Source organism: Ziziphus jujuba, chromosome 4 (genome assembly GCF_031755915.1).
Source record: "Ziziphus jujuba cultivar Dongzao chromosome 4, ASM3175591v1".
NCBI classification, from domain to species: Eukaryota; Viridiplantae; Streptophyta; class Magnoliopsida; order Rosales; family Rhamnaceae; genus Ziziphus; species Ziziphus jujuba.
Window position 1 is genome coordinate 28226533 of NC_083382.1, and position 23856 is coordinate 28250388.

The window sequence follows — 23856 nt, forward strand, 5'->3', positions numbered from 1 at the left end:
GACAGTGGTAGGGAGTACTTTACATCAGTTTTGGGTTCCTATCTCTTGGAACAAGGAATTATTCATGTGAGTTCTTGTGTTGACACCCCTGAACAAAATGGGATAGCCAAGAGAAAAAACAGACACTTACTTGAGGTAGCTAGATCACTTATGTTTACCAATCATGTGCCTAAACACTTCTTTGGTGAAGCCATTCTTACTACCACCTATCTCATAAATGGAATGCCGAGCCGAGTGCTACAATTTCAGAGACCCTACCAAGTTCTCCTACAAGCCTTTCCTCATGCCAAATCTTTTTCTTCCGATCTCCCACTTAAAATCTTTGGTTGTTCGTCATTTGTTCACATACACCAATAACATCAGATCAAACTTGATCCTAAATAAGTGAAATGCATTTTCTTAGGATATTCCTCTCATAAAAAAGTGTGCAAGTGTTACTCACCTGTTACTAGGAAGATGTACAATTCTATGGAAGTCTCATTCTTTGAATACCAATTTTATTTTTCCAAACTTTCAATTCAAGGGGAGAGTTCGAGGGAATTTCAGCTTTAGGACATTCTTCAAGACCCAATCTATTAGTCGAGCCTCTTTACCCTCTTCCGAGTTGTAACAGCCCAGTACCACCCGCATCAAGATATTGTCCTCTTTGGCCCAGGGTTCACTCCCTCTCTCCCCTCTGGCCTTAAGGTTTTGTCAAAACGCGTCTTGAAGGGAGAGGTATCCACAGCCTTATAAAGACCGCTTTGTGGCCCTCTCCAACCGATGTGGACTGTTACAGTGGTATCAGAGCCAGACCCGGATCGGTGTGCCAGCGAGGACGCTGGGTCCCAAGGGGGGAGGATTGTAACATCCCACATCGGTTGGAGAGGGGCACGAAGCGGTCTTTATAAGGCTGTGGATACCTCTCCCTTCAAGACGCGTTTTGACAAAACCTTGAGGCCAGGGGGGAGAGAGGGAGTGAACCCTGGGCCAAAGAGGACAATATCTTGATGCGGGTGGTACTGGGCTGTTACACGAGTCCTCAAATCCGAGTCTCAGTTCTACATTAGGTCAAAATGACGCACCATTCGAGTCTCAATTCCATGAGTCACCCAATTTGCCAAATCACACCACTCAAAATGATCTACCCAAGTCCACCCAACCTCAACTTGGTGCAAATCATTAGGAACTTCATGTTTATTCTAGGAGGAGATGACCTACTGAGAACTAGAGAACATCACTCAAGTCAGAGATTGTCAAGAACTTGAACTGGACCCTCTTGCTTCAGAATTTCACACTCGTATGGATTCTTCAACCCGTAAGCCTCTTGTTCCTTTTGTTAATGATTCTGCTTTGCCTATTGCAGAAAGAAAAGTGTCCAAACATGTACAAACCACCCTATTGAGAGATATGTGGCATATGGGAAATTGCTGCCATCATATAATACATTTATCTCAGCTCTTGATAGTGTGCAGATTCCTAATTCCATTCAGGAAGCGTTGAAAAATCCAACATGGAAGCAGGCTCTTGAGGAAGAAATCAGGGCTCTAGAAAGCAATGGAACCTAGACTCTTACAGAGTTACCTCAAGGGAAGAAGCTCGTGGGTTGCAAATGGATATTTACAGTGAAGGATATAGCAGATGGAAGTATTAAGAGATTCAAAGCCAGGTTGGTGGCGAAGGGCTTCACTCAGTCATATGGAATCAATTATCAGGAAACCTTCGCACCCTTTGCCAAGTTGAATACGGTTCGAATACTGTTGTCACTAGCAGTAAATAAAGACTGGCCTTTGCACTAGCTAGACGTCAAAAATGCCTTTTTGAATGGGGATCTTGTAGAAGATGTTTATATGGAAATACCTCCAGGCCTAGAAAACTCTTCAAATAGCGGTAAAGTGTGCAAGCAGAAGAATTTATTGTATGGCCTAAAGCAATCACCTCGTGCCTGGTTTGATAGGTTTGCCAAAACAATAGTCACAAACGGGTACAATCAATGCCAGGCAGATCACACTCTATCTGTGAAATTCTCACCTATATATATGTATAGCCATTGAAGTGTTAAAGGTGGAAATCCAAAAGGCTGAGAAGGAAAAAGAACATGCTGAAGAACAGAAACGTATTTCTGAGCTTTTGGCAAGGAACAAAAGGAGTTATGAGAATTATAATCAGAATGAACAAATGATTAATACTAATGTTGAACAAGGACATGGACAATACCTTGTCAATCCTTTGTCTGCAGCCAATTCTTGGGACTCTTATCGTCCCGACCTCAACAGAACCGATCAGGTTTTTCTAACATCATCAAAACAATCACTTTTTTTTTCCTTTTTTTTTTTTGATTTCTATGAAAACTAAAAAAAGAACATTGAAATTTTTTTTGTTACAAAATCTTTTTAGCCGTACAACTACGGTGAAAATGGAAAGGGAAAGGAGGTAGAGAGAGAGGTGGCAGTGGTTACGAAAACCAAGTATCCGAGAATGGATCCTCAGATAATCATGAAGGTATAAGTTTGGTGGGAAATGAATCTGCAGAAGAACCACATTATCAGCAAGAGCCAAGACAACAAGCAGAGCCAATGTTGCCAGAGCCTACTGATCTCTGGAGGAATATTACTAGGAGATACTGGACACCAGAACTTCATGCAAGGTTCCTGGACACTCTGAATATTCTTGGGGGTCCTGAAGATAAAATTATTATTATTATTATTTTTTTTTTCTTTTTGGTGATCATATGGTAAAATTACAATTTGAAAACCTAATTTTATCATGAATTAGTTTTTTTATTTTATTTTATTTTTTTTGGTGGTAATCATGAATTAGCTTTTGGGTTGACAACTTGGAGTATATGTATATGATGCATGAAGAAATTGGTAATTTGCATGTTTCTGATGGTGTAATTAGAAGCCACGTTCCAATGTATCACACATATGTGTGTTTTTTTGTTTTTTTGTTTTTTTTTTTTAATGTTTTTTTTGTTCTCTCTCTCTCTCTCTCTCTCTCTCTCTCTCTCTCTCTCTCTCTCTCTCTCTCTCTCTCTCTCTCTCTCTCTCTCTCTCTCTCTCTCTCCTTATAATCAATTCCGTTATAATGTTTTATTTTAATTTTAAATTATTATCTTGTTTTTTTGTTTTTTTGTTTTTTTTTTGTTCTCTCTCTCTCTCTCTCTCCTTATAATCAATTCCGTTATAATGTTTTATTTTAATTTTACATTATTATATTGTTTTTTTCCTTTCTTTTTTTTTTTTTTTTAATTTATATCTATGTTTTGTTGTTGGGCAGTGGCTACACCAAAACAAATTAAAGAGACAATGCAAATTGAGGGCTTGACTACTGACCAAGTGAAAAGCCATCTCCAGGTTGATTAATTTGAATTTCTCTTCCCTATAGCAAGTATTTTTTTTTTTTTCTACTTTTTCTTTTTTTTGTTAGAAAAATAAATTTTCTACTTAAAAAAAAATGGTGTTCCTATTTGAAAGTTGTCAAAATCTTTTATCAAAGTTTATATCTGGTTGGTGTTTTATCTGCTAGTTGAATTGCTCATCGTGGAAAAGTAAATTAGCGTATGTTTGATTGGCTTTTTTTCTTTATTATTTTTTTTTAACCCAAAAGCTCTTCTTTTTAAAAAAATTAAAATGTTTGAAAATAGTTAACAAGTATTTGTTAACCAAAAAAAAAAAAAAATTAAATTAAATTTTAAACTTCTTTGTAAAAGTTCCTTTTTAGGTTATGCAGGTAATCCAAAAACCATTTAACGCAAATTTTTTTTTTATAATTTACAATCAAATATTCATTAATTTTTAAATATATATATATATATATAGATATGTTTTTAAAATATTATAGAAAGCTGTACTAATAAAAACTTTAGTTACATAAGCAAGTGGAGCAGGCAATACATTTTAGGAACGGATAATTGAAGCATAAACTTGCGGTGAGGCTTATGTTGGTAATTAACTGATATGCAGACTAATCTCGAGAAAACGTAAAGGACGATTTGATAGACTGATTGGATGGGAGATTCCTATGGCATAAACCAAATAGTACTTCTCAGGCCTTAAGGGAAGCAGTGTATTTTTTTTTTTTTTTTAATCTTAGGTTTTTTCACTAATAAGTTTATTTATGAAGGTTAACTTGCTCATATGAACAACTTAGCCCAACTGATCTTTTTCCTCGCACAAGGTTTGTTTACCTTCCATTAATTCAATGGAAGACTCTCACCCACCCCCCCTCTTTTAGTTCAATGGCCAACTTTTATTTGTTCTCCTTTATTTGATTAATTGATATAACGCATGGTTATTGCATAATTTCATCTGATGATCTGTGTTGACTCTTGCTTAACGTTGTGACAAGTTTGACTAAGTTTCTGACTGATCCATGTTGTTTTTATAAGCAACTGTGATAAGGTAAGCTTCTGATTGTGATTTTGATAGAGAGAAAGGTAATACATATAGAAATTTTCTGATTAATTGTACAAAATATGCACTCTTGCCATTGGTGCTTTCTCGATTTCAATATATTGTGTGGCCTGTTTCTCTTTTGTATTGTCTGATTGCTTTCTATTTTTGCATTCCCACATTAACCAACATCCACAAAAAGCAAACACAATGCTTTTTGCTTCCTAATAAATTTTTGACACCCATATTTCATCATCCTATTGACCACCATGGAACCAATTGGTTTTCTCGTCAAATATGAACTTGTGGATTTCCAATGCTCTTCGTGATATTCAAAGTAAGCATTTAAAAATGATAGTTTATTGAATCATGAAGCTGATAGAAAATTGATATTTGGTTTCAGAAGTACCGAAATCACAACCGCGAGTATCTTCGGAATGGCACAGATGAGGAAAATCAACCAGCGGGACATCAAAATTGGCCAGGCATATGGATGACAGACGGCTGATTCATTCTCTGCATAGGCAGTTGAAGGGACCAGCCAATTACTTATGCAAAAAGCTGTCGTCCTATATATAATAAATAATCGGTCTGTAAACTCGTAACATATTACGGGAAGAACCTATACGGTACGGGCTTTGATGGTAGTTTATGGATGAAAACTGGTGCAGTGTCCTCTTTTTTCTATCTTTCAGTTACTGTTAGAGTGTGTTGTTTGTCGTAGCTTTTCTATTTTCCTTGTTGCTAGCTCTGCTGTCTTAAAAGTTGACTCGATGTCTGTTTTGTATCACCATTATCAGCTATAACGGATAAGACTGTTTGAACAGGCACTTATATATATACTCCTACTCTTCCCATGGTATCTATCTGCCTTGAGCTTTGAAATGCTTGATTGTGTCTTTTTTCCCGACTTATAATGCTTTCTATTAATCTATTAGCCAAAACCACACCGTAAAACTACTAAAACTTCTAGGGAACCATAACGTAACTTATGACATCTCCTCAACTAGACAACCACCCTCTTGCATAATCTACTGGTGACCTTATGATCTTTGTCAGCATTTTCAGTTCTCAATAATAGCTTGTTAATGCAAGAAAAGAGAACCTTTTTTCTTAAATTTCTTTTTGTACCAAAATATATCAAATCCATCTGGGACACATTTATTCCAGTAAAAGTTATAGTCCTTTGTAAAGCAATAATCACCAAAATCAAACCAGAAGAATATGATGTCCAACAGGGCAGAGCTAGCAGCAGCATCCAAATTAGTCAACAATTCCATTTAGGTCCTACCATGTGCATGTTCTAAACATGCTCTGCTCCACATCATTGCAAATCTAGGCATCTATTGTAATGGGCCGTGTGCACTACCATTTTGCTTTATTTCAATATCTATATTGATAATGGATAAAAATATTTTATTAATTTGCAATAATACCTGGACTAATCAAAGAGCTCCTAGCTGTGGGTATGTAGATGGCCACGAAGCAAGAAGTGGTCTGTCCAGGAAAAAATTCGTTAAAAACTACAATCTCCAAAGTTCAACTTTGCCAACAAGTCCCCGTGGTTTTACTCATTAATGAAATGTACCCGCCAAGTGAATCCTGATTTTTATTTATTTATTTTTGAGAGAGTATAAATCCCTAATTTTTTTTAAGTGAATGGTTTCGTTTGCTTTTAATTGTATTTTGTTAATGGTGCTCAATGGTGGTTTAAGAATTTGTTTTGGAAGGGAAAGAGTATTTAAAAATTCATTTATTATTATTGATAACACAAAATATTTTTTTGTGGAATATGTATATCTAACACAAAGTAGTTCCATTATTATTTACTAGTTCAATATCTACACATATTATTGTTCATTATAAACACATATCATGTTTTATTTTCACTTAAGATTACTGCACTATTCTATCAATCCATGGAGAGCCCATATGTCGACATAGATAATTTGGGAGATATCTCCAAAAAAAACAAAATATATGTATATATATACATAAATATATTTATTTGACATCAAAACAAGAAACAAAAGTGCGTACAAAAGAGCTTAAGCATCCAGGAGAGGGTCAAGCTGGGCTCCAACAAAAAACGCCATCCAATGACTCTCTTTTCTTGTCATAAACAAGAAAGCGTGATCAACCACAAAGCTTGGAGTAGGAATTCTGGCTCTTCTTTCACGACGTTCAACAGCAATAGTGCTAGAAACGGCTGCAGTCCCTTTCTCATTCACTTCAATATGGGACTTTGTGGAATATATCTGAAACATGAAGTCTATCACTGTTGGGACTGTCTACTATTTCTGTAAGCTCCCCTGCCTCAAATGGTAGTATTTAGCCCCATTTCCTTCTGCATGCTTTTCAAAGCTTCGAACACGAATGAGAATTTGAACTTTGGAATCCAAAAATCAGATAGATTCTTTTGATACATCTTAAATATTTGATTTAGAAAATTAGGATCTATGAGCTAAATGTCTGGACTAGGTTGAGGAGATCATCATTCTCATCCGGAAGGAAAAAAGTACATGGAAATTTTTTTGGCCATATTGACCACTTTGGTAAGGAACTTGAACAACTTTGTAACCATCAAATGATCCGTGGAGGATATATATATCTTACAGTTTTCCCATTTAGAAGAGGAAAGTCTCGAAGTTGAGACGCTATGAGGGATCGAATTTCTGATCCCATGCTCCTTTAAAATAGAGTGCATAGGCAAGAACAAGCACAGTTTTGAAGTATCCAATTGGGAGGAGATGTTTGATTAGTCTTTTTGATCTAGCCAAGCACCATTGACAAAGGACAGAAGTGGACCTCCTACGAGGTTCTCATCTGGGGATGCAACAGTGCTGAGAATCTTCGAAGACAACCGATTTAAATCATTAACATTGGTTGATCCTAAAAAGTGAAGAAGCTGTTGCAGAGTTTGGCCTTTTGAGCCTGCAGCAATCAAGCTTAGCATAACATATAGGGATAAAGGAGAGGCCGCAAAATTGGAGCCCTTTGGAGCTACCTTTTCTAGTATCTGGTTTGTCAACATCAAACACAAGTCTATGTTGAAGGGGGCACTGGTGTTTGACGGTGGTGAGTTCTCCATTTTGATTACCAAAAAGCTTTTGATCTTTGTCTTGTGATGATCAACTTCTTGAATATAGGGGGAGAAGAATGAAAACTTCTAGGAAAGTTATTGATTAGAGCCTTCTTTTTATTTTTTATTTTGCTTTGTTTTGTTTTGTCCTACTGGGACCTCTGAACACCTTTGTACATAGCATTTTACTTTATCTACAGATAGCTCACCTTGTCCCAAAAAATAAGTAGATAAGTAAATAAAGGCATAACAAATTGAGTTTTGTATTTCGCAAATTTTAAGTTCATAAATTTGATCTCCTCACTTTTCCTATTTTCGAAAGGGACAATATTGAGGGGCTATGTTTTGCTTGTAGAATCACCAGCTGGAAAATCCGATAAAAGAACAAAAAACATAAAATTACAAATGGACAAAACAAAAAGAAGACATTGAAATTAACAAATATTCATTCTAGTAAGTGTACATTGAAATTAACAAATATTCATTCTAGTAAGTGTACATCCCCTTTCCGTGTAAGCTTCTTAATAGAGTAGAAAGAAATCATACCATAGATTCGAACTCAAGACCTCACAATCACCAAAGTTTTGATACCAATGCCAAATTAATTAACATCTATTTCAAAAACTTAGGCTAATAAAAAGTTGATCCAAAAGTAAATTTTTATATAAGTTGTAGCTTATTTATAAATATCTACAACATGTCTTAAGCATCCAGGAGAGAATTGAGCATGGCTCCAACAAAGAAAATCATGCCATGAGTTTCTTCTCTTATCATAAACAAAAAAAATGATGGTCTGCAACAAAGCTTCGTATTGGAAATGTAGAACGACAATGTAAACCTCGAACAGAAGTGCTTGCTGCAGCTTCTGTCCCTTCCTCATTTACTTTAATATAAAGACTTATGCAGTATATCTGAATCATAAAGCTCGTGACCACTATTATCTCTCTCAACCATTTCTGTCATCTCCACAGGCTCGTATGGTGATTTAAGCCCCCAATTTCCTTCATGGTTTCAGAAGCTTCAAGCTCAAAATGGAACTTAAATTTTGGAATCCAAAAATAAGACATACCTTCTAACCCTATCTTGAATTATTGTTGATTAGAAAGCTGGGATTGAGTTTAACCATTTGGATTAGATTTGGCACACCGTCTTTCTCATTTGGAAGGAAAAAGTACATGCAAAACTTCCCGGCATCTTGACCATTTAGAAGGTGAGGAGCGGTTGAGCACAGCTCAAACAAAGAAAACCATGCCATGAGTGTCTTCTCTGATCATATATATGGAAAGGATGGCCTGCCCCAAAGCTTAGTGTTACAATACTATGACAGCATCCCAAGCATAAAGCACTAGCACTTGCTGCTTCCGTCCCTTCCTCATTATTTTCAATAAAAGACTTATGGAATATATCTGAAACATACAGTTTTTTACTCTCCTAACTCTTAACTACCATTTCAGTGAGCTCACCTGGGCTGAAAATTAGTTTAAAATTAGTTTAAGCCCCATTTCCTCCATGGTTTTTGAAGGATCAAACTCGAAACAGACCTTAAATTTTGGGATATAAAATCGGGGGTGTCCGCTAACCTCAGCTTGAATCGTTGATTCAAGAATCCAGGATTGAGTTTAACTGTTTGGAAGTAAAAATGTACATGGAAAATTTTTTAGCATCTTGACCAGTTTGGCAGGGAATTTGAAGCACTTTATAACCATCAAATGATCCATAGAGATGGTTTAAGAATCTTGGAGAGGTCATGAAGGGAACTTTAACAGTTTGTCCATTAAGAAGGTGAAATTCTCTAAGTTGACTCAACCTTAACATTATTAAAATACAAATATTTATACCAAAACAAGAAAACAATTTCTTCCCAACACCCTAATTCAACATATATAAGACACAGTTTTATAACATTTCCTGATCAACCTTAAGCATCCAGTAGAGGGTTGAGCACGGCTCCAACAAAAAACACCATTCCATGAGTTTCTTCTCTTATCATAAACATGAAAGGATGATCAGCTACAAAGCTTGGGGTTGGAAATGTGGCACAGAGGAAACGAAAAGCGGCAGCAGTGCTGGCTGCGGCTTCGGTCCCTTCCTCATTCACTTCAATATGGGACTTATGGAATATATCTGAAACATAAAGTCTATCACTGTTGGGACTATCTACCATTTCTGTCAGCTCCCCTGCCTCAAATGGTAGTTTGAACCCCATTTCCTTCATGCTTTTCGAAGCTTCCAACTCAAATGAGAATTTGAATTTTGGAATCCAAAATCAGGGAGATCCTCTAACCACAGCTTAAATTGTTGATTTAAGAAACCGGGATTGAATTTAATCTTTTGGATTAGATTGTGCAGGCCATCTCTTTCATCTGGAAGGAAAAAGTATATGGAAAATTTACGGGCATCTTGACCCCTTTGGTAAGGAATTTGAAGCACTTTATAACCATCAAATAATCCATAAAGATGGCGCATATATCTATGAGCGGTCATGAATGGAACTTGAAGAGTTTGCCCATTTAGAAGGTGAAAATCTCGAAGTTGAGTCGATGAGGGGTCGAATTTCTGATCCCATGCGCCTTTAAAATAGAGTGCATTTGCAAGCACAAGTGCTGTATCACTTTTGAGGGATCCAGTTGGGAGAAGATCTTTGATTAGCCTCTTGGTTGCTGCTTCAGCCCAGGAATTCACTTGTTTCACTACCTCTTCAGCCTTCAATGATGATAAAATTAAAACTAAGTCATAAATTCAAATGCTGCACCAATGAAAAGGTTAGAGATATGTCTCATAGAAACAGATAATATATATACATATGTTAGAGTTGATGATCCGAATTCTTGTTGACTCTATCTGAAAAGCTCGCAGGTGCGACCTGTTTGGTGAAAATTATTTTGAGGAAAAATTTGGGGCTCTGTGGTGATACAAACCTTTCCAATTTTAAAGGTTATCCCATCCGTACAATATATATATATATATATATATTTTTCGAAGGTTTTCGGATATATAGAATATTTGCCGCTTTATTGCTCATTTTTTGTACTGATCTTTAGATAAAAGTTTGACTCTCTTTGTTTGTAATTTTTTTCCGTTAAGGATTTTCCATGTAAATATGTGTGTTCTGATTTTATTCTTCTATTGCTATTGTTTTGTTCTATTTTTTATAACAACATATATTACCTTGGTTACAAAGTCCACGCTTTTGAGCTCAGCGTTGTAAGAACCTTTGACAATCTCTTCAAAAGATGACTTCAAAGTGAACCTTTGATCGAGCCAAGCACCATTGACAAAGGATAGAAGCGGACCACCTGCAACGTTCTCAGCCAAGGATGCGAGATTGATAACCTTCGAAGACAATAGATTAAGATCACCAACACTGGTTGATCCCAAAAAGTAAAGAAGTTGTTGCAGAGTTTGGCCTTTTGATCCTGCAGCAATCAAGCTTAGCATAATATGTAAGGATAAAGGAGAGGCCACAAAATTGTTGCCCTTTGCAGCTTCATTTTCCAAAATTTGGTTTGTGAAAAGCAAACAGAAGTCAGTGTTGAAGAGGGTATTTGTGTTTGATTCTGGTGAGTGCTCCATTAATGTGATGATCGAAAATCCAGCTACCTTTTGATGTTTGTCCTATAATATCGTTTGTGATTATCAACTGGCCATATATAGGGGTAGAAGGATGAAGATTTCGAAGAAAGTTGAAAGGTATTATTTTCTGTTTCATTTTTTCGTATTGGAGACGTGGAACACTATCAATTGTTGTTTACATTGGAGTTTGGATGATAATTTTGTAGCATATATATGCGTATGAGTTTGACTAAATATTAATTAATTTAATTGGCATTTACTTCATCAACAAGATAGCCTCATCTGCCAGCTGCTTTATTTTATTTTTAGGTGGCTTTCTCTGTTGTATGTTTCCCCTATCCCATAGACAATAAAATTTTCTATTAAAAGATAATCTTAATTAAGTTCATAAAAGTGTATGCCTGCTGTCTTAAGTGTGCTGTTTGGTAAGAGGCTTTGGTTATTCTTTTTCGCTATTTTTTATTTAATTTTATGCAATTTACTTACTTTAAAAGTTTTTTATTTATTTGTTTTTATCATTGCTTACTTTAAATGTTTATTAGTTAATATTCGTTTAAAATTTTTAAAGTATCTCAAACTAACAAGCTATCAAATGAAATCTAGCATTTTTTTTAAATGCCTTTTTTTAATAAATTGAGAAAGGAAATTTTAGTGCCAAGCAAATCCACACGCATAGCTGTTACTAATTCATATTTATTGACTTTTTTTCTTTTCCTTAAAAAGGAGTAAAAACAATGATTTTTATTCAAATTTCCCCCAAAAAAAAGTGACTTTTTTAAACATGCAGAAATCAAGCTTAGCATATTATATGTGTAAGATGTGCGTAAAGGAGAGGCCACAGAATATTGCCTACCTAGCTAATGATAGGCTAGAGCCCGGAGGTTCAAATAGGTAAATGTCTCCTTGTATATTCAAATAGGTAAATGTCTCCTTGTATATTCGAAGACAACAGATTTAGATCACCAACACTAGTTGATCCTAAAAAATGAAGAAGCTGTTGCAGAGTTTGGCCTTTTGAGCCTGCAGCAATCAAGCTTAGCATGACATGTAAGGATAATGGAGAGGCCACGAAATTTGAGCCCTTTGGAGCTTCGTTTTCAAGTATTTGGCTTGTCAACCGCAAACAGAAGTCTGTGTTGAAGAGGGCACTGGTGTTTGATTGTGGTGAGTTCTCCATTTTGATTACCAAAAGGCTTTTGATATTTTGTCTTGTGATTGTTAACTCGTTATATATAGGGGCAGAAAAATGAAAAATTCTAGGTAAGCTGATTGATTAGGGACGTTTTATTTTGTCTTATTGGGAGGTGTGAGCCCGTACACGTTGCATAATTGCATTGGAAAGTTTACTTCGTCAACAAGATAGCTCACCTTGTCCCAATATATACTTCATCAACAAGATAGCTCGCCTTGTCCCAATATATATATATATATTTCCTCTCCAAGGCATAACAAATGAAGTTTCGTATTTCACAAATTTTAAATCCATAAAAATGAAAATTGTTTTAACCGGTTACTTATTTTATAAAAACACGTTGCTTTTCATTCCATTGCTAGCAAAAGTCCCTGCAGACAAAAAGAAGAATCTTTGCAAAAAATTCCTATTAAGATATGTAAGGATGGAAATTTGATCACCTCACTTTTCCTATTTTCGAAAGGGACAATATTGGGGGGCTCTGTTTTCTTTGTAGAATCACCAGCGATACAAGCTGACAAGTGACAAGAACACAAAGGTCTCCACCCATTGAAAATGAATAAAGAACAAAAAATAGCATTACAAAAGAACAAAACAAAAGTAAACATTAAAGTTAACATATATTGATAATAAGGAGGGTCCAAAATGTGTATATTCCCTTCATGTAGTATATTTTTTCAATAGTAGTTTTATCCATAAACATCTACAATTTGTCTTAAGCATCCAGAAGAGGATTGAGCACGGCTCCAACAAAGAAAATGATGCCAAGAGTTTCTTCTCTTATCATAAACAAAAAAGGATGGTCTGCAACAAAGCTTTGAGATGGAATGCTAGCACGGGAACGTAGACCTCGAACAGCAGTGCTTGCTGCAGCTTCTGTTCCTTCCTCATTTACTTCAATATAAGACTTATGCAATATATCTGAAACATAAAGCCCATGATCACTATTACCTCTCTCAACCATTTCTGTCATCTCCCCCGGCTCAAATGATAGTTTAAGCCCCATTTCCTTCATGGTTTCTGAAGCTTCGAACTGAAAACAGAATTTAAATTTTGGAATCCAGAAATCAGACATATTTTCTAACCCTATCTTGAATTGTTGATTCAAGAAACCGGAATTGAGTTTAACCATTTGGATTAGATTTGGCAGACCGTCTTTCTCATTTGGAAGGAAAAAGTACATGGAAAACTTCCGGGCATCTTGACCACTTTGGTATGGAATTTGAACTAGCTTATATCCATCGAAGGATCTGTATAGACGGCGTCTATGTGTCTGAGTGGACATGAAAGAAACTTGAACAATTTGTCCATTGAGAAGGTGAAAGTCCCTTTGTTGAGTCATTGATGGGTCAAATTTTAAATCCCACGCTCCTTTAAAGTAGAGTGCATTTGCAAGAACAAAGACAGTCTCTCTGTCCGGCCATCTAGCGGGGAGTAGTTGTTTGATTAGTCCTTTTGTTGCTACTTCAACCCACAAATTCACCTCTTCTACCACTTTTTCAGCCTGATCAAATCAAATGAAAATCATTATAAGTTAAGCTAGCTAGATATATGTATGTGTGTACGTAATATATATATATATATGTATATATGCTATGCTATATACCTTGGCTACAAAGTCTACGCTTTTGAGCTCAGCTTTGTAAGATGTTTTGGCAATCTCTTGGAAGGATGACTTCAAAGTAAACCTTCTATCGATCCAAGCTCCATTGACAAAGGACAGAAGTGGACCACCTGCAAGGCTCTCAGCCGGGGATGCAAGATTGATAATCTTTGAAGCTAACAGATTTAGATCATGAATACTTGTTGATCCCAAAAAGTGAAGAAGCTGCTGCAGAGTTTGGCCTTTTGTACCTGCAGCGATTAAGCTTAACATAACATGTAATGATAAAGGAGAAGCCACAAAATTGGAGCCATTTGAAGCTTCATTTTCTAAAATCTGGTTTGTCAACTGCAAACAGAAGTCTGTGTTGAAGAGGGTGGTAGTGTTTGATTGAGTTGAGTTCTCCATTTTGATGATCAAAAAGCTTTTTGACCTTTGTCTTGTAATAATATTTATGAGTAGAAGAATGAAAAATTCCAGGAAAGTTGATGAGAGAAATTTGTTGTTGTTGTTGTTGTTGTTTTTTTTTTTTTTTTGGGTTGTCAAATGGTGAATAGCATTTATTTCATCAACAAGATAACTCCGCCTGTTGTCGAGCCACAACAAATGAAGTTTTGTATTTTACAAATTTTAAATTCATAAAAATAACTTTTATTAACCTATCACTTATTTTATAAAAACATGTCGTTTTCATTTCAAAAGAAACATTCTCTCACTTCCAACAAATGGTGATGCAAGATTATTACTGCCAAAAGCAAGCCCAAGTCCCTGTTAAAAAGGGTGGTATTTGATATTTGTCTAAACGGCTCCATTTGATCACCAAAAGCTTTTTATCTTTGCACCTACTATATAGGGGCTATGTTTGTTTCTAACTTCATATAACATTAACACAGACTACAAAGAAATACTGGAAAAATCTTATGCCCTCAAAAACTTTTTATTTTATTTTTATTAGCTATAGATATGACCTCAAGGCAATTAAATATTTTGTTTTCCATTGCCATTGGAATTTTGCTTTTGATCCAAAAAGAGAGAAGGATGTTTTATTCATAACTTTTTATCTTTGCACCTACTATATATTGTTATTACTATAATTTTTACGACTACTAATATATGCTATACACCCTTATTTTTTCTAGTTGAGGCAACATGAGGGGCTATGTTTGTTCTAACTTCATAAAACATTAACACAGACTACAAAGAAATACTGGAAAAATCTTATGCCGTCAAAAACTTTTTATTTTATTTTTATTAGCTATAAATATGACCAGCATTAAGTTCGATTTTACTGAACTCGAAACAGAGTTTAAGTTTTGGAATCTGAAAAAGAGGGAGATCCTCATACCCCAAGAGATACCGTTGATGGAACAAACCAGCATTAAGTTCGATTTTTTGGATTACATTAACGAGACCATCTTTCTCATTTGGAAGGAAAACAGTGTTAGTTGTGATTCAATTGAGAGGAGGTCAAACGTCAACGTTTCTTGTGGCTTTTGTTGTGAAACGGTGCCGTTGCACTTAAGAAGGTGGTTAAGATGAGTCAAAAAGTTAGTTTTCTGTTTTGGATATAAAGCTGCAGAAACAGAACCAATTTATTCATTCGATGAAGCTCTCGATCAAAAGCAACTTTCAGCTTCTTGTTCTTCTTTCTTTTCTGGTTGTAAACTTCTTTGTTCTCTGAGTTTATCATCTCTTTCTCTAGACTGATTAGGCCATTCTGGGTGAGTGGTTTTGTGAGAAAGTGAGAGGTTGTAAAAAGGGGTTTCAGGGGTGGTTTACTGGGTATAGATAACCATCACAGAGAAAGAGAAGTTGCTGTATTGATCATTGTTCGTTGTTCATAGTGCAAGAACTTCTTGGATGGAGTTCACCAAGGATGTAGATCTTTTCTAGATCGAACCTCGTAAAAACCTTGTGTGTTTTCTGTGTGTTTCTGTCTTTCTTGATGCTGTGAATGGTTTTTCTGTATTGAGTTAATATTCAATAGTGGTATCAGAGCTGTTTCTACTACTCATTCACAAAAAAGAAACGTGGCCTACCATCTGTTTGAAGAAATTCCTGAGTGACGAACCAGAAGGCTTAATGGGGTCAAAGGTAGAGTTAGAGATCTTCAATGGAAAAGGAGACTTACTTTTATGGAGGCAGAAGATGAAAGCAGTCCTGGTGCAACAAAAAGTTGCCAAAGCCATAGATGGGTCTTTTCCAGAGAGTCTCACGGAAGAGCAGAGGAAAGACATGGATGAAATTGCCTACAGCACTATAATTTTACATCTCTCTGACAGCGTATTAAGGAAGGTAGTGGAGACTTGGGATCTCAGCAGGAAATGCGAAGGTTGCTTAAAGCCGGCCGGCCGATAGGCGAAAGAGAATCAACTAGTTTAGTTCTTATCTGAGTAGGCTTATAATAGGGAATACTCTAACCCTGGGAACCGGGGCCTGGCCATCCTTCGTTTGCGGTCGACGTTTCGGCAAAGTTTGTCCGTCGACAGCTGAATGTTTCGATCTGGTTCGATTCATGGTCGCATCTGCAAACGTTTTCCCGTGGGCCGACGCCCCCGCCCCCCCCCCCCCCCCCAGTCCAGGCATTGATCTATATCACTTCAGAAGAGACTATATAAAAGTACTTACCTTCTCCTTGGTGAGTCGAAGTGGGAAATGATTTTAAGACTACCTCTGAAATTTGGAGTAGATTTGAGTAATTATATTTGGTTAAATCATTGCCAAATAAAATATATTTGCTGGAAAAGTTCTTTGGTTTCAAGTTGAATCCAACAAAGGACTTAGAGGAGAATCTTGATGAGTTTAATAAATTGGGTTTGGATCTGGCCAACTGTAATGAAAAGTTCATTGGTGAACACCATGCTATGATTTTACTGAATTCTCTTCTGAATAGTTATAAGGATATTAAGAATGCAATTAAATATAGTAAAGAGATCTTAACTACAGATATTGTTATAAATTCTTTGAGAGCAAAAGAGCTGGAAATGAAAATTGAGAGGCCTGACACTAGTAGGGAAGGTCTGGTTACTAGAGGAAGAAATCCTATTAGAAACTCGAAAGACTTTTAATAACAATTTTAGAGGAAAATCTAGAGATAAGTAGGAATGGCAATTTGCCCCGCATGACTCGATCCCCGCGGTGCACCGACCCTAACGGGGCTATTTTTCCTCGAAAAATCGGGATTACGGAGCGGGCTCGGGGCAAAGGTTAAAAACCCGAACTGGGGATGAGCCGAGGACGGGGAATAACCACCCCGCCCCGAACCCAGCCCAGTATATATATATATATTTTTAATTTTTTTTTTCTAGTTTCATTTATGTAAAACATTATTTTCTTCTTTTCTTACAAGCTCCAACACTAAGCCCTCAACTTTGGCCATCGATATCGATGTATTTTATTGTATTTTTATTGCATTTTAGTCACTTTATTTACATTTTCTTTATAAAAAAGAGTATACAAAATTTTCAAAAAAAATTATATGAATGATTAAAAAAAAAAAAAAAAAGCGGAGAAAACCGTCGCACCCCGTCCTCGATTAGGGAATCCCCATCCCCGCCCCGCCTATAAAGAAACGGGGAAAACCAAGGGGACGAGATAGAAAATTCCTTGCGGGGATGAGGATGAGATTTTAAAAACCGGCTCTGCCCCGTCCCGTTGACATTCCTAGAGATAAGTCTAGATCTAAGTCAAGAAATAGAGAAAGGAAATGTCATTATTGCCAGAAAGAAGGTCATCTCATTAAAGATTTCTACAAGAGGATAAATAAAGAAAATAGAGAGAAACGTTCTGAGAATGGAGATGCTGCTGTAGTAAGCAATGAGGATGACATTGGAGATGTCTTGGCTGTCTCAATGGATCAAACCAGTCAAGAATGGATTCTAGATTCTGGTTGTACCTTCCATAGGTGTCCAAGACAAGATTGGTTTGTTAATTTTCAAAACTTAAATAGTGGTCAAGTGCTGTTAGGCAATAATCAAGCTTGCAATGTGATTGGAATTGGAGATATTCCTATACGAATTAGTGATGGAGTGATAAGAACCTTGAGCAATGTAAGGTTTGTTCCTAAGCTGCAAAGAAACCTCATTTCACTTGGAGTCTTGGATGAATCAAGTTTTAGCTATAAATCTGAAAATGGATTAATGAAGATCAGTAAAGGTGCTCTTACTGTCATGAGAGGAATAAAGAGAAATGGGTTGTATGTTTTACAACGAAAAACAGTAACTGGAATTAATGCAGCAGCTATGGCTTCAAATTAGGATGAGACTCAACTTTGGCACAAGAGATTAGGACATATCAGTGTGAAAGGTCTTCAAATTCTCAACAAGCAAGGGCTGTTTAGCAAGAACAAGATCAGCAAGATGGAATTTTGTGAACACTGCATATTGGGGAAGCAATATCGGTTGAGTTTCAAGCTAGGAACACATAAAGCTACCTCAATACTGGACTATGCACTTGCAGATTTATGGGGACCAGCCAGCACACCTACACATGGAGGTAACAAGTATTTTCTTTCAATTGTTGATGATTTTTCCAAAAGAGTTTGGGTTTTTCTGTTGAAACATAAAAGTGAGGCTTTTGTTAAATTTAAACATAGGCATTCTTTAGTTTAAAACCAAACAGGTAAAAAATTGAAAGTGTTAAGAACTGATAATAGGCTGGAATTTTGTAACCTTGAATTTGACAATTTCTGTAAAGATGTTGGAATTCTTAGGCATAGGACAGTTAGTTATATGCTTCAACAAAATGGAGTTGCTGAGAGGATGAACAGGACCTTACTATACAAGGTTAGATGTATGTTGCTAAATTCTGGTCTACCAAAACCATTTTGGGGTGAAACTGTCATAACAGCAACTTATTTGGTTAATAGATGTCCATCAACCGTTATAGAGTTTAAAACTCCTGCAGAAATGTGGACAGGCAAACCAGCAGATTATACTAGGCTAAAAAATCTTTGGATGTGCAGCATATGCTCATCAAAGTGAAGGAAAACTTGAACCTAGATCATTAAAGTGTGTATTTCAAGGTTATCTTGAGGGAATTGAAGGATATAGACTGTGGGTGAGAGACTTGAAAGGTTTTAAGACCATAATAAGTAGGGATGTTATTTTTAATGAAAATATTATGCCTTGTGTAAGGGGCAAAATTTTCTACCAAGGATAAGTCAGTTCGGTTTGAGGTGGAGCTATATATGAAGGTAAAGGAGGACCAAATAACCCAAATGGAAACTAAAGCTAAAATACAACTTCCAGAATTGGCAAATGAGCAACCAGATCAAGAAACTGAAAAAGAATGAATTGCTGAAGGCACTAATCCTCTCCAACATTACCAACTGGCCAGAGATAGGCAAAGGAGAGGGTGAAACCTCCTGTCAATTTTATTTCTTCTAACTCCACTATGTTTGCTCTAGCATGTTTTCGGAAACTTGCTGATGAGGAACCTAAGTCTTATTCTAAAGCTATGAAGAGTAAGCATTCCAGATTGTGGTATAAGGCTATGTTAGAAGAATCGGAGTCATTACACAAGAATAAGACATGGGTGTTGGTTCCAAAACCTGCAACTCAGAAGGTAGTTGACTGCAAATGGATTTTTAGAGTGAAAAAGGGGATATCAAGTGCTAATCCAGTCAGATTTAAGGCAAGATTAGTTGCCAAGGGATTCACACAGGTACAAGGGATAGATTATACTGAAATTTTCTCACGTGTGGTGAAGTACACAACTATAAGGATGATTTTATCATTAGTTGCTCATTTCAACTGAGAGCTGGAACAACTTGGTGTGAAAACAGCGTTTTTACATGGTGAGCTTGATGAGGTTATATATATGAAGAAACCTGAAGGCTTTGAGGTCTCAAACTCAAGTAAGGAGATGGTTTGCTTGCTGAAGAGGTCATTATATGGTTTGAAGCAATCACCTCGGCAGTGGTATAGGAGATTTGATACTTATGCTTTAAAAGTTGGGTTTAAAAGCAGCAGCTATGATAGTTGTCTATATTACAAAGGTGAAAACTATCATGAGTCAGTCTATTTACTATTATATGCCGATGAAATGTTATTGACTGGTCAAAGTATGGTGAATATCAAGGTCATTAAGGATGAGTTGAAGGCTAAATTTGACATGAAGGAGCTTGGACCAACAAAGAAAATTTTAGGCATGAATATTGAAAGGGACAGATTGAAGAATCATTTTTTCTTGAATTAGAAAAGTTATGTTCAGAAATGCAGAAAGGGGCTGAATAATTTGTATACATTGGGAAAGTATTTATTTTGTAATACGGTATATTAGAATTTATTATTTAGTGTCCTAATAAATAGGATCAGTTATTGACTGACCATTAATTAGTAACTTTCCTAGTTTGTTGAGATTCAAAGTATGGTGAATATCAAGGTCATTAAGGATGAGTTGAAGGCTAAATTTGACATGAAGGAGCTTGGACCAACAAAGAAAATTTTAGGCATGAATATTGAAAGGGACAGATTGAAGAATCATTTTTTCTTGAATTAGAAAAGTTATGTTCAGAAATGCAGAAAGGGGCTGAATAATTTGTATACATTGGGAAAGTATTTATTTTGTAATACGGTATATTAGAATTTATTATTTAGTGTCCTAATAAATAGGATCAGTTATTGACTGACCATTAATTAGTAACTTTCCTAGTTTGTTGAGATTCAAAGTATGGTGAATATCAAGGTCATTAAGGATGAGTTGAAGGCTAAATTTGACATGAAGGAGCTTGGACCAACAAAGAAAATTTTAGGCATGAATATTGAAAGGGACAGATTGAAGAATCATTTTTTCTTGAATTAGAAAAGTTATGTTCAGAAATGCAGAAAGGGGCTGAATAATTTGTATACATTGGGAAAGTATTTATTTTGTAATACGGTATATTAGAATTTATTATTTAGTGTCCTAATAAATAGGATCAGTTATTGACTGACCATTAATTAACTGGTCAAAGTATGGTGAATATCAAGGTCATTAAGGATGAGTTGAAGGCTAAATTTGACATGAAGGAGCTTGGACCAACAAAGAAATTTTAGGCATGAATATTGAAAGGGACATATTGAAGAATCATTTTTTCTTGAATTAGAAAAGTTATGTTCAGAAATGCAGAAAGGGGCTGAATAATTTTTATACATTGGGAAAGTATTTATTTTGTAATACGGTATATTAGAATTTATTACTTAGTGTCCTAATAAATAGGATCAGTTATTGACTGACCATTAATTAACTGGTCAAAGTATGGTGAATATCAAGGTCATTAAGGATGAGTTGAAGGCTAAATTTGACATGAAGGAGCTTGGACCAACAAAGAAAATTTTAGGCATGAATATTGAAAGGGACAGATTGAAGAATCATTTTTTCTTGAATTAGAAAAGTTATGTTCAGAAATGCAGAAAGGGGCTGAATAATTTGTATACATTGGGAAAGTATTTATTTTGTAATACGGTATATTAGAATTTATTATTTAGTGTCCTAATAAATACGATCAGTTATTGACTGACCATTAATTAACTGGTCAAAGTATGGTGAATATCAAGGTCATTAAGGATGAGTTGAAGGCTAAATTTGACATGAAGGAGCTTGGACCAACAAAGAAATTTTAGGCATGAATATTGAAAGGGACATATTGAAGAATCATTTTTTCTTGAATTAGAAAAGTTATGTTCAGAAATGCAGAAAGGGGCTGAATAATTTTTATACATTGGGAAAGTATTTATTTTGTAATACGGTATATTAGAATTTATTATTTAGTGTCCTAATAAATAGGATCAGTTATTGACTGACCATTAATTAACTGGTCAAAGTATGGTGAATATCAAGGTCATTAAGGATGAGTTGAAGGCTAAATTTGACATGAAGGAGCTTGGACCAACAAAGAAAATTTTAGGCATGAATATTGAAAGGGACAGATTGAAGAATCATTTTTTCTTGAATTAGAAAAGTTATGTTCAGAAATGCAGAAAGGGGTTGAATAATTTGTATACATTGGGAAAGTATTTATTTTGTAATACGGTATATTAGAATTTATTATTTAGTGTCCTAATAAATAGGATCAGTTATTGACTGACCATTAATTAGTAACTTTCCTAGTTTGTTGAGATTCCTATCTTTGTAGGATTCTCCTTTTATTTCCTAGAATAGTGGACTGGCTACACTAACATAAATATTAGGGTTGTATTTCTTTATGTTAATGAGAATTTTCTTCACCAACATTCTCATGGTATCAGAGCCAACGTGAACAGAACCCCTGCGTGAACAGTAGCAGACATGAACAGTACTGCATGAACAGTACTCTCTGTGTGAACAGTTTTTCTTTCACTTTCCTGGGCAAAATTTTCACTTTCTAGCCTTAATTGTCATTCTTATCATGAACAAACACGGCATGAATACCCAAATCGATAATCCCTCAGCAATATCATTGACAACTCACCTTTTCTTGTTACCGGTCACAAACTCAATGGTCACAACTTCCTTCAGTGGTCGCAATCCATTCTCATGTATGTATATAGCAGAGGAAAAGATGAATATCTCACCGGAGAGGTTCCTGTTCCGGAGGCAACAGATCCCAAATATTGTTCGTGGAAGACTAAAAATCACATGGTCATGTCATGGCTAATAAACTCCATGACCACGGAAGTTCGAGAGAATTTCTTTCTTTACAAAACAGCCAAAGAAATTTGGGATACGGCTCATGAAACCTACTCCAGTTCCGAGAATACCTCTGAACTTTTTGAGATTGAAACTCAGCTTCATGATCTGCGACAAGGGGAGATGACTATCACTCAATATTTAAACACAATAACCCGGTAATGGCAGCACCTTGATGTGTTTGAAATATATTCTTGGAAATGCCCTGATGATGCAGCTTTATACAAAAAGATCGTTGATCAAAAGAGAATATCAAATTTCTCCTCGGTCTCAACAAGGATTTAGACAAAGTAAAGGGGAGAATCATGGGAAGCAGGCCCTGGCCTCCCATCCGAGAGGCGTTTGCTACGTCAAAAGAGAAGAAAGTAGAAAGAACTTAATGATGACAGAAAATATGAGCTCCCCGATTGCTGAAGGCTCAGCATTGTATACACACAACTCGTCACAGGATAACAAGCAGAGAAAATGAAGGCCATGGTGCGACCATTGCAAGAAACCTAGTCATACCAGAGAAACTTGCTAGGAAATACATGGGGAGCTTGCTGATTGGAAGCCGAATCGAGCATGTCAGGATCGGGATAGCTGTGCAAACGCTGTCACCACTTCAGACAACACCAGCACTACTGAAACCAGTCCGTTCACTAGGGAGCAAATTGAGGTACTGCAGAAACTACTCGGACAAATATCATTCCCCTCACAATCTGCATCGCCCACTACTGAACAGCATACTAGCATGCTAGTACATCATGGTACATTTTCCTTTACTCATATTGCTGAACCCAAGAAATTAAGACCATGGATAGTTAATTCTGGAGCTTCGGATCGTATGACCGGGGATATTAATGTCTTTCAGAAGTTCAGTCCATATTCAAGTTTCTCTACCATACGAATAGCTGATGGATCACACTCAAAAGTGGCAGGAATCGGATTCATAAAATTGACAAAGGACCTCCTTCTCTCATCTGTCCTTTATGTTCCAAAACTAGATTGCAATTTAATTTCTATTAATAAACTCACCCATGATTTGAATTGTGTGACTAAATTCTATCCAAATATTTGTGAATTTTATGCAGTGCTGAAATGTGTGGTGGTCTCTACTTGCTTAAAGGGATTCCTCCTCCACATGGACAAGTTCATTCAAGTTGTGTTTCTGAGTCTATTTCCAATTCTGTTTCTATTTCAAATGAGAGTCAAATCATGTTATGGCATTTTCGCCTTGGTCATCAAAATTTTGTGTACCTTGAAAAATTGTTCCCTCATTTATTCATCAATAAAAATTCAAAGTTTTTTCATTATGAAATGTGTCAACTTGCAAAGCATACTCGGCGTGTTTATCCTAGCATTCAATATAAGCCTTCACATCCATTCTCCATCATTCACAATG

The 23856-nt window shown here is 36.0% G+C and overlaps 1 protein-coding gene and 1 pseudogene across 1 annotated transcript; both read right to left on the reverse strand.

The window, feature by feature from the left end:
• Nucleotides 1-9322: 9322 nt before the first annotated feature.
• LOC125421874 (serpin-Z2B-like) lies at nt 9323-11028 on the reverse strand (annotated as a pseudogene).
• A 1907-nt stretch (nt 11029-12935) lies between these two features.
• LOC107416674 (serpin-Z10-like) lies at nt 12936-14231 on the reverse strand. Its single transcript, XM_048472707.2, has 2 exons — nt 13827-14231; nt 12936-13724 (listed from the first exon to the last, which is right to left on the reverse strand). Exons 1-2 carry the CDS (start codon nt 14229-14231, stop codon nt 12936-12938), a joined length of 1194 nt encoding a protein of 397 aa, XP_048328664.2.
• Nucleotides 14232-23856: the final 9625 nt, after the last annotated feature.